Source organism: Oryx dammah, unplaced genomic scaffold, assembly GCF_014754425.2.
Source record: "Oryx dammah isolate SB20612 unplaced genomic scaffold, SCBI_Odam_1.1 HiC_scaffold_6, whole genome shotgun sequence".
Classification (NCBI taxonomy): domain Eukaryota; kingdom Metazoa; phylum Chordata; class Mammalia; order Artiodactyla; family Bovidae; genus Oryx; species Oryx dammah.
Genome location: NW_024070190.1, coordinates 24,197,830 through 24,214,296, shown reverse-complemented (window position 1 = coordinate 24,214,296; position 16,467 = coordinate 24,197,830). Strand labels below are relative to the sequence as shown.

The window sequence follows — 16,467 nt, the reverse complement described above, 5'->3', positions numbered from 1 at the left end:
ATGAATGTATCACATTTTGTTTATCCATTCATCTCTTAAAGGATATTTGGGTTTTCACTTTTGACTATTATGAATAATGCTTCTGTAAACACTCACGTACCAGTTTTTGTGTGGATGTATGTTTTTACTTCTCTTGGGTGTGTATCTATGAGTGGGATTGCCAGATCCTTTGATAACTTTATGTTTAATAACTTGGGGAACTGGTAGATTGTTTTCCAAAACAGTTGCACCATTTTAATTTTCCACAAGCAGTGGATAAGAGTTCCAGTTTCTCCACACCCTCACCAATACTCATTATTATTTATGTTTTTGGTTAAATCCATCCTGGGAGGTGTGAAGTGTTATGTCATTGTGGTTTTGATTTGTATTTTCCTGATGAGTAAAGATGTTGAGCATCTTTTTTTGTGCATATTGGACAACTGTATATCTTCTTTAGAGAAATGTCTAGATCCTTTGCCCATTTTTTTGACTGAATTGTCCTTTTATTATTGAGTTCTAAGAATTTTTATGTACTCCAGACACAAGTTCTTTATGAGATATATGATCTGCAAATATTTACTCCCACTCTTTGAGCTGCCCTTTTACTTTCTTGATGGCATCCTTTGAAACACAAAAGTTTTAAGTATCAAATTTTGATGAAGTCCAAATCATATATATATCTTTTGTGGCTTATGCTTTTGGTGTCATATCTAAGAAACCATTGTCTAATTTAAGATTATGATGACTTATGCCTATATCTATATTTTCAAATTTGTTAATACAGAATAGTATATGATATTCTCTTTTATTTATTTATTTGGTTTTGGCTGTGCTGGGTCTTTGTTGCTGCACACCAGCTTTCTCTAGTTGCAGAGAGTGGGGCTCCTCTTTGTTGTGGTTGGCAGGCTCTCGATGTGGTGGTTTCTCTTGTTCCAGAGCACAGGCTCCAGGGTGTGCAGGCTCCAGTCACCGTGGTACAGGGTCTTAATTGCTCCGTGGCATGCGGAATCTTCTGGGTCAGGGATCAAACCCCTGTCCCCCACGTTGGCAGGCGAATTCTCATTCACTGTACCACCAGGGAAGTCCTTGATACTCTCTTTTAATCCGTTCTTGTTTTACACTCTCTTTTTTTATTCCTAATTCCATATATATATTATATATACACATATATAATATATGTATAACATATATATATATATATATATGTTTTAACTTAATTTAAGCATGCTGGGTGGTTTCCTAGCATATTACATTTTTTCAAAGAACAAATGTTTGGTTGTATTTATAATATATATGCTGTATATTCACTAATATTAGTTTTTTCTTTGGTAATTCTTTTCTCTTTTTATTTTCTTTTATTAATGTCTTAGATTGAGAACTTAGTTTATTCATATTTCATCTTTTTTTTAAAAAAAGAAAGCCTTAAAATTTTCTCACTGTAAAATATTTAAACATATAGACAAAAATAGTAAGTAGTGTAATATGTACTTATGGACCCATATTACTGATGGTTAATATGGTGCCTTCTTTGTTTAAAAAAAAATTCTTTATTTGGCTGTGCCGGGTCTTAGTTGCGGCATGTGACATAAATTTAGTTCTTTGAACAGGTGTCAAACCCGACCTTCTACACTGCGAGTGCAGAGTCTTAGCTACAGGACCACTAGGGAAGTCCTACCTTCTTCGTTTTTGTTAAAGTATACTTCACACTTTAATATCTTTCTAAAATTTCATTCCTCATCACTCTCCCCATATGCAAGCCTATTATAAATACAAAATGTATCATCCTTATATTTTTTCTGTACTTTAATATATATTTTGTAAGCAGTCTGTTGCTTAATCATTATATGAAAGACATTATATTATATGCAGTCTGAATTTAATTTATTGGTTCTACATTTTTTAAGAGATATGTCTGTGTTGTTCAAACCTATTTATTTTTCTTGCTATGGAGTACTGCATTATAAAAACATACCAAAATGTATTTATCTGTTTTCCTTTACTGGTCATTTATGTTGTTTCTGATTTTTAATATTTTGGACAGTGTTTCCATGAACCTTCTTATTCAGGTTTTTCTGGGCACATGTGTACTTGGAAGTGCTTTGTAATAATGTGTAGCATGTTTAACATTACTAAATATTTGCTGAATATCATCAAAGTGATTGTATCAGTACCTTTTACCATCAGCAATTTATAAGAATTATTGTTGTTCCATATCTTTTCCAACAAGCAGACTTTTTCATCAGACAATTTTATTCTTTCCATCTTGTAGGAGTGAAATGGTTGTATTTTTTCATCATCATATACTCACAGTAAAATTGATGGTGGTTTCACTCCTTGATGAAACAGTAAACCTTATTGTTTTATTTTGTGACAAACTGGAAGGCTGCATAAACCATTTCTGCTGCATACTGAAGTATGATGGCTGTCCTGAGGAAAAGCAGTATGTGATTTTTTGAGTTATGTGCTGAACTAGCCTCTTTTTTCATGGAATGCTATTTTTATTTGAAAGAAGACTGACAAACTATGTCTTTTTTCAAACTTGGATATTTGAAAATTAATAAGGTGACTCTGTCACTTCAAAGAAAACAACTGATAAAATTTAAGGCAGTGACAAAATTCCAGCTTTCAAGCAAAAATTAGAATTTTTGGAAAACTTATATCAGCCACAATGAGCTTATTAGATTTCCAATATGTAGAGGCTTTTCTTTGAGGTTTGAAGTGATATTAACAGACATGATTTTATGATATTGTAAAATAAAATGGGTCCACATTTGGAAGATCTGCTTGACTTACTGGACCAGTATTTTCCAAAGGAACAATGAGAAAAGTTGCTAAATCACGCATGAGTGAAAGATCCTGTCAAAGTGCAACATAAACCAATGGATTTTAATTTTATTTTGCTTAAAAATTTTTAATTTTTAATTTTGAAGTAACCTTAGACTTATAGAAGTTGTACTCTGCATCTAGCCTCCACTAATGGTGACAGCTTATGTCACCATGATACATTGACCAAAACTAGGAGATGAACATGACCTATGAATTTTAATAGGGCAAAGTACAATAAATTCACTGATATTGTTTCAGGTTTCACATAACAACAAACATTTAAGAAACTACCACTTTAGTTTTGGTGTGGTATAATAAAAGATTATCTATAATATATGAAAAGGCATGGATTTTTCTCTTGTCTTCTATTTCCTATTATATATCTGTGTGAAGTCAATTTTTTTTCATATGCTTCAGCTAAAATTATGTATTACAACAGAGTCCAGCTGCTTTCTATGAAGCTGGACATTCAAAGGATTTGCAAAAACAGAAAATGAAACCACTCTCCCAATTAAATATTTTTTATTTTAGAATATATAGCTATCTTTTATAAAAAGTGTTGTATATGTTATTATCTAATGGATTTGCTATTATTTTGTCTCTTTTTGATCATGTCCTGCAGCATGTGGGATCTTAGTTCCTGACCAGGGATTGAATCCCTGCTTCCTGCAGTGGAAGCACAGAGTTTTAACCACTGGACACTAAGGAAGTCCTGATATGTTATTATTTTAAATAAATATATATTACAATTTTCTGTTTTAATTTTGAATATGGTAAATATTGATAGGTATAATCCACATAAACAAAAATTCTTTGAGATGCTCAATATTTTTAAAGAATATAAAGGGGTCTTGAGAGCAAATTATTTGATAATAGTTGCTTGAAAGGATGCATAGTATGTAATGAGTTGACTTTTCTACAATGCACCTAGACTAGTACTATCTATATACCATTCTTAGAGAACTGAGAAAAAAATCACCATTCAAATTATGTTTTATAGGGCTTATTTCTCTCACAGGACTCTGGTAAAGAAAGATTGTTCTAGACATTAATAAGTTAATACATGTAAAATATGTTGAACCATGAATAGCATATAAGCCTTCAGTATATGTTAACTGTTATTATTGCTTTTATTAATTGGTGCAGTTATTTGACAGTTGTGCATACTCAAGTATCTTCTCTCAGTTGGTTGCTGATTTTTAATTGCCTTTGTGGTATTTTTTTGTGTGAGAAAATTTTAAGCCTGAATCTGTATTCAAATACATCAGTGTTGTCTCATGTTCTTTTTATGTCTCATAGAAGAAATTCTTTCCTTCCCCAAAGTAATAATGATATGCTTTTATATTTTCCTCTAAAGGTTTCTAAGTGTTCCCTTTCACAGAGTCGTGAAATCACCTTTGTCAAGGTCGTTGGTGATCTCCATGTTGTTGAATCCAGTGGTCAATTCTGTCTTCATCCTGATGACCCATCAGTAGCCTTTGACACAGTTGACCTCTCTTTAATCCCCGAAATGCTTTCTCCCCTTGGTTTCTGTGATATTGGGCTCTTTTTGTTGTTCTCCTGCCTCACAGGCTTCTTTGTCCTCATCTCCTTGGGGGTCCTTCTCCTATCTACATGTTGGAATGTGCTAGACTTCTGCCTTCCACCTCTTCTAGTTCCTTCCTATACTCACTCTTTATCTGCTCTCATCCAGCCTTACGGCTTTAAATATCTATACAGTGATGCCTGTAAAAAATTATATTTTAGTTCTAGTCTCTCCTCTGAACTCTTTTATTTGATTGCTTGTAGGATGTCTAATAGACATCTCAAACTTAACTTGGCCCAAACAGAAGTGTTGACTTATCCAAGCTATTTCTTTCATGTTATTCCTTTCAGTAACACCACCTTTCACTCCATTACTTAAGTGGAAACACTGGAGGTTTCTCATTCTCTTTCTTTCACAACTCATATCCCAAATTTAAGCAAATATTGCTCTTTCCTCCAGAATATATCCTAAGTCTTACCCACGTTATACTTCTTCCGCCAGGATCATCTTAGTCCAAGGAACGATCATCTAGCCCCTGGACTATTACAGATGCTCCCTGCCCTACCGGGTTTCCTTGTCCCCTGGTTTCCACATAATGGGGAGAGTGAGCATTTGAACTATCCATGAGATTATGTCACTTTCCCCACTTTCCACTTGTCATGACTTCCCATCCCACTTAGCACAAAATCCAGAGTCCTTACCAGGGTCAACAGTGTCCAATGCAAGCAAGGGTCGCCGAATGAACTGAAGCTGATGCTTCTCCAACTGCATTTGCGATTTCCCTTCTTGCTCCCTATGCTTGCAGCCATTGTAACCTCCTTGCTGCCCCTTGAGCTTGCCGAGCACATCACCAGCACCTGACTTGAATCCTCCTCCGGTCCCTGTCTCACCTGGAGAACTTTGATTCCCCTCTACCCTGTAGGAGTCACATTCCTGGTGACCACCATTTCCTTCCGGACCCACATGGGAGCTGAGGCTTCCACCCTGCAGGCTGCTTCACTTCTGTTTAGTATGAGTCTATGGAGGTATCTCTTGTATTCCTCTATACATTTGTTCTTGTCATTTTGCTTCTATATTGTTATGTGTTTGGACAAGAGAGTTTTTTCTTAAACATTTTTTAAAATTTTAACTTTTATTATTTTGGCTGCACCATGTGGTTTGTAGGATCTTAGTTCCCAGACCAGGGATCAAACGTGGGCCCTCGGCAGTGAAAGGGCAGAGTCCTAACTATTGGATAGTGAGGGAATGTGTGGAGAAGAAAGTTTTATCTTCACTGGGACATCAAAAAGAAAAGTCTTTAAACCTATAATTTTTCTTTTGAGCTTACTGTTACTTGTACTCATATATATATATTTTTTGCTACAACTTTTCCCCTTGATAATGTATAATTTCAGTTTTGATTTGCCCTAAGATCCATGAGTTCTCTAGGAGTATTTTCTTGATGGCTATTTCCCCTCATTGATTTCTAAATTTTGTGTCATTATTAGAGAATATGGCCTATAACATTTTTCCCACAGATTGCAAGATCAGAAGAATAAAAGTATATTCTTAAACTTTAAGGGGGTAAAGTTCTATAGTTGCTAAGTAGAATTTATTGACTATATTGTTCAAAAACTTCATATTATTAATCTTTAAAAGCTATTTGACTTGCCAGCTTCTGAAATAAATATTGTAGAACTCTCCACTGTGGGTATATATACATTTTCAAATTCTCTTTGAGTTGTTAGGAGTTTCTGTTTTATGCAGTCGTCTCCTATGTTGTTTGTTGTATAAAGTCTTACGACTGTTTCAGCTTCTTTGTGGGTTGCCTCTTTTATGATCACATCATATTCTTTGCCTGTCTGACATGTTTGTCCTTGAATTTACTTTGTCTGACATTGGCACTTCTGCTTCCTTTTGCTTGCCTTTGCACGGCCTATTGCTGACTATTTTTAACCTTTTTCTTTTTTATGTGTGTGTTACATTTAAATAGTACAGAGTTGGATTTTACTCTTTTTTTTTTTCGCTTGGGAGAAGCAAGGATTTATTGTTACTTGCAGCCAGTAAGGGGAATACTTGGCCTTTCCCAAAGCGCTGTCTGGATTTTACTTTTTATTTACATCTGACAGTCTCAGATTTTTAATAGAGAAATTAATTCTCTTCCCCTTTTTGTGTTAATGAGTATACTTAGGGTGTAGGGCTTCTGTGTTATTTTTCATTGCTCTCTGTATCAGTGAGGAATGTGCTTGGCCGTAAGTAACAGAATGCACCATTAATAGTTGCCTGATTAAAGAAATCTTTCATATTTGTATTACCACATTTCATTTAATAATTAAAGAACTTTATTGCTTGGAGTTCGTCATTTTTCCTAAATGATAAGAAGTCTGGAGGTGTACTGTGGTGGATAGATTAGTTTAGCTTCTCAGTCAGATCGTCAAGGCCTCAACTCATCTCACATTTCTGCTTACTCATCTCTGGCATGTGGCTTTCTTCCTCATGGCTGAAAAAGCCCTCCAGCAGCTCCTGACATCACTTCTTCATTCCAGCCAGGAAGAAGGAGGGGAGGCAAATGAGCAAAGAGTGAACCCATTTCTCCTAAGTCTTCACCTTTTGTTTAGAACAAGAAAGCCTTTCACTGGGACATCTGCCCACATCTTCTTGGTCAAAAGTGGGGATGACTGGTCACTCCTAGGTCGTCTACTTGCCAATGAGAATAATATTACATGATGGGTTTAGACCAGTTTCATTTGTCTTTGAGGTTGGAGTAGAAACTTGCCTTTCCTGAAACAAAGGGATCTCTGTTACTTCCCAAACAAATTGGGGTTTTTTGCAAGGGAGGAAGGTGGCTGGGATGGATGGTGAGGAGGAAACTGGTAGTGTCTGATATAATAGCTACTCATTTTCTGTTGTTTTCTCTTTTCCTTGTAAGTATTTTTACAGGATTGACAAACCTATTATCACGTACCTTTGCCCACTGTTAATTTGGAAGTTCTGCAATTCTAGTCGTAGTTGCTTCCTTGCTTCTATCAGTCATAATTAAACTGACATTCCTCTAGTACTGCATTGCTTTTAACATACTAAAAAGATAACAATGCCTTTATATATCAGCCAGGGGAATTAATGCTGCCGTCTGCAATAGATAAATTCTGAAATTTCAGTGAGTTATTATAATGGGGGTCTAGTTCTGATTACGTCACAGCTTGAGGTGGATTGGGTAGCTGTGCCATGGCTTGCCTTTGAACACTGACTCATGGATCAGGCCGCTTTTCTCTCCACCATCTTGGAGTTGTCAGTTTCCTGCTGGGTGGGTGGGAAAGAGAATGTGGAAAAAGGCGCACTGACTGCAAACAGCCTTAGCCCGAAAGTGGCACAAGTTACTTCCCCTGACGTTTCATAGACTACAGCCATGTGGCCCCATGGAATTGAAGGGGACCTGAGAAAAGTGGTCATCTGCTGGGCTCAGGGAGAGGCGGTGGCGTGCTGGACACAGTGTGGTCACTGTCCCAAACTGTCATTCTAGTCACCCCTGCATTTGTTTTTCTCTGCATAGATACACTCACTGCCTCCTTAATGGGGGCGCCTGCAAGTCTCACCTCCTCACTGCATCAGCCCAAAGTCCACAGTCTGCATGTGTACGGCTTTAGGCTCTCTAAGGTCCTGAAGTGACTCAAAAGACATGTCATCCTCACACCCTTGAGACACGATACACAATGAGGGGAGCAGGGTCCGAATGTCCACTGTGGAAAAGGCGGGAGTATGAGCCCCACTTGGTCACCAGTCTGTAGCATCGTGAGGTCCTCCAGGTCAGACTCTGTGAGGACCCCCTGCCCTGGCAGTGAAGGGATGACCTTGAATGGACACTGACGGTACTCTGGAGGCGCCTCCTTGTTCGTTATTCCCCTTGGCTGCATCCGAAATGAGTATAGAGGATCTCATCCTCCTTGGACCATATAGATATAGCCTTTGAAACGTGTCTCCTGGTCATTGAGGTTGGGTGCCCAAGGGTTGTTTAAGTCATTAAGCCCAGACTCAGAGACTTAGTAGGCTTCTGATCTCTTTGCTTCCATGTGCCATGAGCAACAGCTAAGATTCTTCTCTGAACGTATTTCAAAAATTGCGTTTTCCTTTGCCTCTTTACCCTATGCCTCTACTTTTCAACTGAAGGTCATCTCCCTTTAGGCTCTTTGAAAAATCAGTGTGAAAGACTGCACCCTTCGTGTCTTGTTCTAGCCTGGTTCCTCTCAGGAGCAGAGACAAGGGTGGGAGACAATCACACAAGAGTTTATTCAGGAAACACCTGTGAGGGAAAAAGGGCTGGGAGCTGGAGGAGGCTGGGAGAGCCATCGAGCTGTAGTCAGTGCAGGCATGACCTTGAATGAAGGAGAGGGGAGGGAAGGGTGGGTGGAGGTGTTCCAGGCTGTCCAGGGAAGGTTTGTTACGGCCTAAGGAGTTGCCCTTCATAGGACTCTCATGTCTCCCAGGAACCAACCTGCCATGCTAGTTGAAGGCTGGGAGCATGACCTTGGGCTCAATTCTTTCTGTTTTTTAAACACTTAAATTTAAAACAGAAATTAAAAAAAAAAATTTTGGCTGCACCACCCAGCATGTGGGATCTTAGTTCCCCAACCAGGGACTGAACCCGCACCCCCTACAGTGGAGTCCCAACCACTGGCTTGCCAGGGAAGTCTCCTCAATTCTTTCTTGAACTCATTTCTTTCCCTTAACATCTTGCCAAACACGGCATCGAGCAACTAACGCATACTCCCAGTGCTGTGTTTCCAACCTCCCTTCTTAGAGGGACAAGTTCAGAAGGCATGAGGGTCTTCCTTTTAGGTTATGGTGTCTGACAGCTTTACCAGATGCTTTGTCCTGCATCACATGAATCTTCAGCCAACCAGCCTGCTAAACACCACTACTAAAGCACTGACAGTCCGTTGATATTCCTGTTGCAGCCGGTACCCCACTTAGGGGTAGATCTCCATTTTAGTCATGGTTACCAATGGAATCTATTAGAACTGGCAGACTGAAAAATCTCAGTGACTTAATCCATCACAAATTTATTTCTTGCTCAGGTTATGGGCTGATGTGGGTCAGGGAGACTCAGGGGCCAGCTGCTTCCTTTTACAACACCACCGTCTCCAATTCTTTGCTTCCAGTCAACAGACAGGGGAGATAATAGATAGAGATGAGAGATGAGAGAGAGAGAAGACTCAGAAGATGCTTGGCTCCGTGCTGCCTTGGCTTGTATGAAAGCGTTAGTTGCTCAGTATTGTCCGACTCTTTGCAACTCCATGAACTGTAGCCCACCAGGCTCCTTTGTCCGTGGAATTCTCCAGGCAAGAATACTGGAGTGGGTAGCCATTCCCTTCTCCAGAGGGTCTTTCCCACCCAGGGATCAAATTCAGGTCACCTGCACTGCAAGCAGCTTCTTCACCGTCTGAGCCACCAGGGAAGCCTTGGCTTGGAAGTAACACAAGTCTCCCTTCAGTGAGTCACCGGATGTCCGCTCTGCTGAAGATCTCAGGGTCTCTGGGCTTTGGACACCAGTTCCAGCCCTGAACACCTGCACCAGCAGGCTGACCTGGCTGCCATATTGCTCTCTAGAGGGAATGGGAGCGGGGGATGGCTGTGGAACTGCACTCAGGTCAGTCTCTGTCTGGCATCCTCTTTGCGATGACAAGGTTTTGTAGGGTGATGTGATGGTTGCGTACCCCTGGTCAGCCCAGGTCATTCCTCACTCATTACAACTCTGATCTTTTTTTTTTTTTTTTCCCCTTCCCTCTCCTTCTTCCTCCTGTTGTGAGGCAGCGAGTGACAAGCACATCCAGTGGCTGCTGGATGCAGATGGTGAGGTCTGGGTCTGGATCATGGGAGAAGGTCCCGGCGACAAGCCCTATGAAGAGATCTCTGAGGAGCTGATTGCAGAGAGAGCTCGGCTGCAGGCACAGCAGGAAGCTGAGGAACTCTGGTGAGAGGGGCCAGCGGGTGTTGAGGCGGGGGGTGGGTGGGGGGTGCTGGTGCCTGAACACGGAGGCTTGGGGTGGGCTCAAATGAAGGATAATAGGGAAAGAGGGAAGGAGAAGGCAGTGCCAGGCAGCTGGCAGGCTGTTTGCAGCTGTGCTAAGATTAGGTGGCCGAAGAACCAGTCTTACATCAGGTCGACGTTGTGATTCAAGGAGGTGATTTGAGGCCTCAGTTTTCTACATCTATGGTTTGGGGACCACAACACCTTTTTTATATAGTTGGATTTATTGAGATAATACATTTGATATTCTTTCGCCTCTTCCCTCGCTGAGTTGTCCCTAGGACAGCAGGGCAATTTGAATATCACCCTTAAAGTCTGTTTGGTCCTCTTTGTGTTACCTCTGGTTTTCACACAAGATGGACACTGAAGCCTCTACTGATACTGGGAGGGTCAGACTTCTTTCATAAACAACCTAAGACGTATTTTTTGCTGAACTTGGACGTTTGTATGAGGTTGGTGCCAACATTTTTCCCACAAGTTTTAATCACGGTGTTTTTGTTGTTGCTTTTGACGGCACTGGGTCTTCCATCCTGTATGCAAGCTTTCTCTACTTGCGGCGAGAGGACTTCTCATTGCGGTGGCTTCTTTCGTTGCAGAATGCAGGTTCTAGAGCCCAGGCTCCGCAGAAGGCAAGGGTCTATGGGGTCGCACAGAGTCGGACACGACTGAAGCAACTTAGCAGCGGCAGCAGCAGCAGAGCCCGGGCTCAGTGTTTGTGGCGCATGGGCTTAGTTGCCCCTCGCATGTGGGATCTGTCTGGACCAGGGACTGAACCCGGTACCCTGCACTGACAGGCAGAGTCCCAACCACTGGACCATCCGGGACTCCAATGATAATGTTCTAATAATAAAATTGTGACGTATATTCATGTTGAGGTTTGACAGAAAACAGCAAAATTCTGTAAAGCAATTATCCTTCGATAAAAGTAAATAAAAAAATTGTGACATATGACCAATATTGAAAACTATAAAGAATTAATTAAAGAAGAACTCAATACCTATCACAAAAGATAAGCATGATGAAGATTAGGGCAATACCTGCTCTGTAAAGTGCTTTATTCACACCTTGATAAATTGGTCACTGTAGGTCCACAGCATTATTCAAGGTAACTGTGTAGTATCCCATTACATGAGGAACCCAACTTATTGGTCCTGTTGAGGGACATTTGTGCTGTTTGCCATTTTTTTTTATGTTATAAAAATCCTCTGATATGCATCTCCCTACACCTTTGTAAACTCAAGCAAGAAATGGGATTCCTAAGATTTTTTTTTTTCCTGGCTTCCAGAGCAGTTCTGCTGATTTACACTCCTGTACAGGAGAGGAACTGTTTTTTCCCACCTTTGCCAGCATTTGTGAACCTCAGCTACTTGCCATTCTGATAGACCAAGAATGACTGGGCGTGGTTTTTGTTTGAAATGCTGTTGGCACGTGGTCCCTTCTTTTCCCATGCCTCCTGATATCTGCTGGTGTTCTCTTGAAAGGAGACAGAAGGAGGCGGAGATCACCAAAAAGTTCCGGGATGCTCTGGCCAATGAAAAAGCCCGGATCCTGGCAGAGAAGTGGAAGGTGGAGATGGAGGACCGCAAGGCTGCCAAAGTCCTGGAGGAGCGCATCCATGAGGAATTCAAGGTGGGCCAGAGCCTGGGTGTCAGTGTGAGGCCACCTGTTGCAACCCCCAGGCTGATCTCTGGACCAGTCCTTGGCCAATGCGTGCGTTATGAGAATAGAAATCAGACATGTCTGAGTAGGAAGGAACTTGACATACCGTCTTGGCTAATTCACTTCTCCTTGTACAGATGAAGAAATTGAGGGTCAGATAGGGAAGAGATTGTGTGTAGTGGTGATTGGTTTGGGAACAGAGCCAGGATCAGAACTCAGCCCTCTGCGTCCCAAACCAAGGGTCCTGAAATGGGGCCTGAAGAGAGCTGAACCTGTGGTCAGACCAGCCTGGGATCCAGTTCCAACTCTATTACTCACTGCTGTGTGACCTTGGGAAGCTTGCTGAACTTCTCTGAGCTTCTTGTTTGTAATATTCAGAATAACAACACTCTCCTTGAGATTTTTGGAGGATTCAAGGAGATGAAAAATGTAAATTTTTCTGCCCAGGATAGGACATTGTTTGTAAGTTTGCATATCTGCTCATTCTGAGACTCAGAGTTTGGAGCTGGTAAAGGAGCTTTACAGTCCTGTAGCAAGAAGCTTAAGTTTCCTTAAAAAGGCTTAGGTTAATATTTTTTCTTCTGGTTCCTATTTTGAGATTTTTTTTTTTGGCTATGTAGGAATAATATATTTTTGAGAGGGTAGAAAACTCAGAAAATACTGTAAACAAAAAGGAAAAAAAAAAAACAAGAATCATGCTGAATCTCAGCAGTTGTATATTTTTGTGAATTGTATATTAATGGCATTTGCCCATTTTTGAATTTTTTAAAACGTTCCCCCTATAATGGTTAGATAAAGGGGACATTGGCCTTTAAATATCATTTCTGTTGTAAATATTTTTTCTCAGTGTTGTTGCGGTTTTCTTAATTTTGGTTATAGTGGTTCCTGATGTACAGAAGGTTAAAATTTTTATTAGCCAGCTATATGAATCTTGTTCTCTATTAGTTGTTTCATGCATACAAAGGCCATCACAAGCTTATAAAAATACTAACCTACATTGCTTTATATGTCTTCCCAGAATTCATTTCTTTGAACTCAGTTTTCCTTCACTTTACTGTGTGGTATGATATATGGCTCTCACTTTATTTTATTCCAAATGGCTAGCCCATTATGCCAGCATCATTTACTATGTAAATCATCCTCTCTCCTCTCATTGGATTTCCTGCCTTGATTTTTACTTCTTACTTACTTTTGGATCCTTTTGTGGATTTTTCTTCTTTGACTGATTATTCCTGAGCCAAATGTAATTGTTTAATTATATGTAACTTTAACATAAATTTTATCATCTATTAAAGTTAGAGTGTATCATTATTCTTCATTTCTAAAACGTCCTTGGCTAATCGCATCGATTTTTTCCCCATTAGAGCTACTTTTGAATTATTTTCTCAGTATCCTCTTCTCCCCTAATATCCAAAAGATCCATGTGGTGGTTTTCGTTGAACTGCATCAGTACTATTGCTGTATTGGTGGAAGAGGAACATTTTTTATAATATTGAATCATTAAATCTTACTCAGGAATGTGGTAAGTTCTTCCTATTATCCAAAGTTTCTTTTTTTATCTTTGATATAGTCTTTTTTTTAAATACCTGTAATTGCACCGGCCACCCAATCCTAAACATTCTCAGTGACATATGTTCTTGTGGGCTTCTATTTTCTGGACTTGGGTAAAATTTATTCTTTTCTTTAGGTGCTCTATGTTTCTTTTCTTTAAAATTTTATGTTTAATATTTTTATTGCTATGTGATTGTACTCATTACTTTTAAACCTACTGGAACTGCTACCTATATATTTACATGGTTATTGGTCTCCTTATTTAACTTTCCCATGAGTTGCCCTTTTTTTCCTAGGAGATTCTTTTGCATTTTTAAGTGAAGGAATATTTATTCTCAAGACACTTCATTTTTTAAAAAATTCAAACTTGGAGAAAAGTGGAAAGCAAAATGACACGAGTACTCGTATATTAATATTATCCACTAGCTTTACCAATTATTAATCTTTTGCCTTGATTTCATGCTCTTTGCTTCTCTCTTTCTCCATCCATACATGCATACCCACAGGCACACACATAGTCACATATACATACTTGTGCTTTTTTGTTGCTGTCAAACAGTTTGAGAGAAAATTGCAGACATAGTGCTTTCTAACCCAGGAGTTGGCAAACTATTTTCTGTAGAGGAGCAGATAGTCAATATTTTAGACTCTGTGGGTCATGCTGTCTCTGTCACAACTACTCAGCTAGGACACCATGGCACAAAAGCAGCCACCGACAACATGTAAACACAAGAGTGAGACTGTGGTCCAACAAGGTTTTCAATGCCTGTTTTTCAATGCCTGTCATTGGCCTGCGAGCTTCCTGATCAAACCTTAATCTTTAATCTCCCTGATCAAACCTTAATCCTTCAGTGTGCATGTCCCACAAAGAAGGACGTTTCCTGTTATAGCCACAGTAATCATTGTCACATTGATTGAAATTAACGATGTAATTCCGTAGTAGTGACTCAAATCCCATGCACACTGGAGAGATACTTGGTTTGTATTGCTGGATTTTGCATAGGAGCCTGGTGGGCATGGTCCATAGGGTCGCAAAAGAGTCCAACATGACTTAGCAACTAAACAATAACAATTTAAGTCTGCTGGGGAAGAAAACCAGTACTTTTCACATGTCTCCTGCTGTGAGCATCACCTGTTCCAATCCCTAGCCTCCCTCCTCCCCAGAGGTGGGCTGAGTCTCAGATGCTGGGAGGGTAGCTTGGCAGAGCTGGAGTCTTGGGGCTCGGTTCCCAGCAGAGATTCTCTGATGTTCTCCTTGAGGACCTCAGTGATTGAGGGATAGAAATTGTATGCTGGCTCTGTGTTGGGGTTTATGGAGGAATCAGTAAAGCCATGTGGCCAGGCCCCATGTTCACTGAGGAGCCCAAATGCAGGCTTTTGTGTTATTTCCAAAGGTTATCGTTATTGTGTGTGTGTGTGTGTTTGTATGTGTTTTTTCTATGTGAACACATATAAATGTGTTATATGTGTTTAATATACCTAGTAAGTATGTCTACTTTGAGGAGCCTCAGTAGTGCAAGTAGCATCTTTGAGGCCTTGGAAGGCTCATTAAGGAACATCAGATCACACATTGGGGCTGGACGGTCCTTGTTAATGAGCTGAGATATTTTCTGTCAATGCATCCATGCTTAGTTGCTAAATCATATCCGACTCTTTGCTACACGCCTGTAGCCCGCCAGGCTCCTCTGTCCATGGATTCTCCAGGCAAGAATACTGGAGTGGGTTGCCATTTCCTTCTCCAGGGAATCTTCCCCACCCAGGGATCGAACCCGTGTCTCCTGCATCTCCTGTCTTAGCAGGCAGATTCGTCACCACTGAGGCACCTGGGAGGCCCCGTTTTCTGGCAGAGCTGTCTGTAAATGAACTACCCTTGTATTGTAACAGGCTCTCCAAGACAGGAAGTGGTTACGTGTAGGCTGAAACAGTATCTGAGAAGGTTTCAGAGGTGCATTAAATATGCCTGGCAGCAAATTCTTGGCCTCTCCTCCCTTTGAGAGGAGAGGTCTGGTTCCCTACCCCTGAGCCTCTGTGACCTTGTGGCTAGCCTCGGTCTGTAGGGTGCAGGAGAAATGACTGTGTGTAAATTCCGAGGATGGATAAGAGCAGATTGTGCCCTCTGGCAAGGCTCACTTTTGCAAGCTGCCTCACCAGAAGCCTTCTTGCCCTAGGCTCCCAGGCTATCTGCAAGGACACCCAGGCTAGCAAAGGGAGGTTATGTGAAGGAGCACCTAGGCACCGCACACGTGATTGAAGCCTTTGTGGTTCTTCCAGTCAGTGACCTCAGCCAAGTAATCGACCATGACTGACATAATGTGGAGCTGAAAGGCCACCCAGCCAAGCTCAGCCTGAACTAGTATCTACAGAATCTCAAGCACACAAAACATTTGTGTTTTAAGCCACTAAAATTTGCGGATAGCTTGTTGTTATAATACTTAGCAATAGATAACTGCAACAGCTTTGCCAAAGGGATTTACGCAACGGGTTAGAGATTGGTTTAGATAATTTTTCTTGTGTCTTCCTACATCAAGATGCTAATAGAATACGAGTCTTGCATGCAGCGACGCACCGATAACATTCATCTAATTTAATACTCTTTCCCCCTGAGACCAGAAGTGGAGGTTGTTTGGAGGAGGGTAGTGGTGGTAGTAATAAACTCCCTGTTCTCAAAAAGCTTACAAGGTGCCAGGGAAGAGATAATTCTGAGCATCCACTCAGCCCCATCCATGACCGGAGGCACCTTAGAGGGCAGAGGTCCTTCCAGGAACCCTGCACAAACAAAGACAGAAAATGGAAAGGAGATAAATGGGGTGAGAAATGATCTGCTGGGGGAGGGGAAAAAACCACATGATGGGTGGAGGCAGACAAAAACCTGGGAAGACTGGCTGTGAGGCCCTTGAATGCTATGCTAAAGAGGTGGGCTATT

The 16,467-nt window shown here is 40.6% G+C and overlaps 1 protein-coding gene across 1 annotated transcript in view; it reads left to right on the top strand.

Moving 5' to 3' along the window:
- The window catches only part of SH2D4B (SH2 domain containing 4B), a 76,965-nt gene that overhangs the window by 10,274 nt on the left and 50,224 nt on the right, over positions 1-16,467 (top strand). The window contains exons 2-3 of the mRNA XM_040242584.1: positions 10,114-10,277; positions 11,816-11,963. Of these exons, the coding sequence (XP_040098518.1) occupies positions 10,114-10,277; positions 11,816-11,963 (312 nt within the window). The remainder of the gene's footprint in view (positions 1-10,113; positions 10,278-11,815; positions 11,964-16,467) is intronic.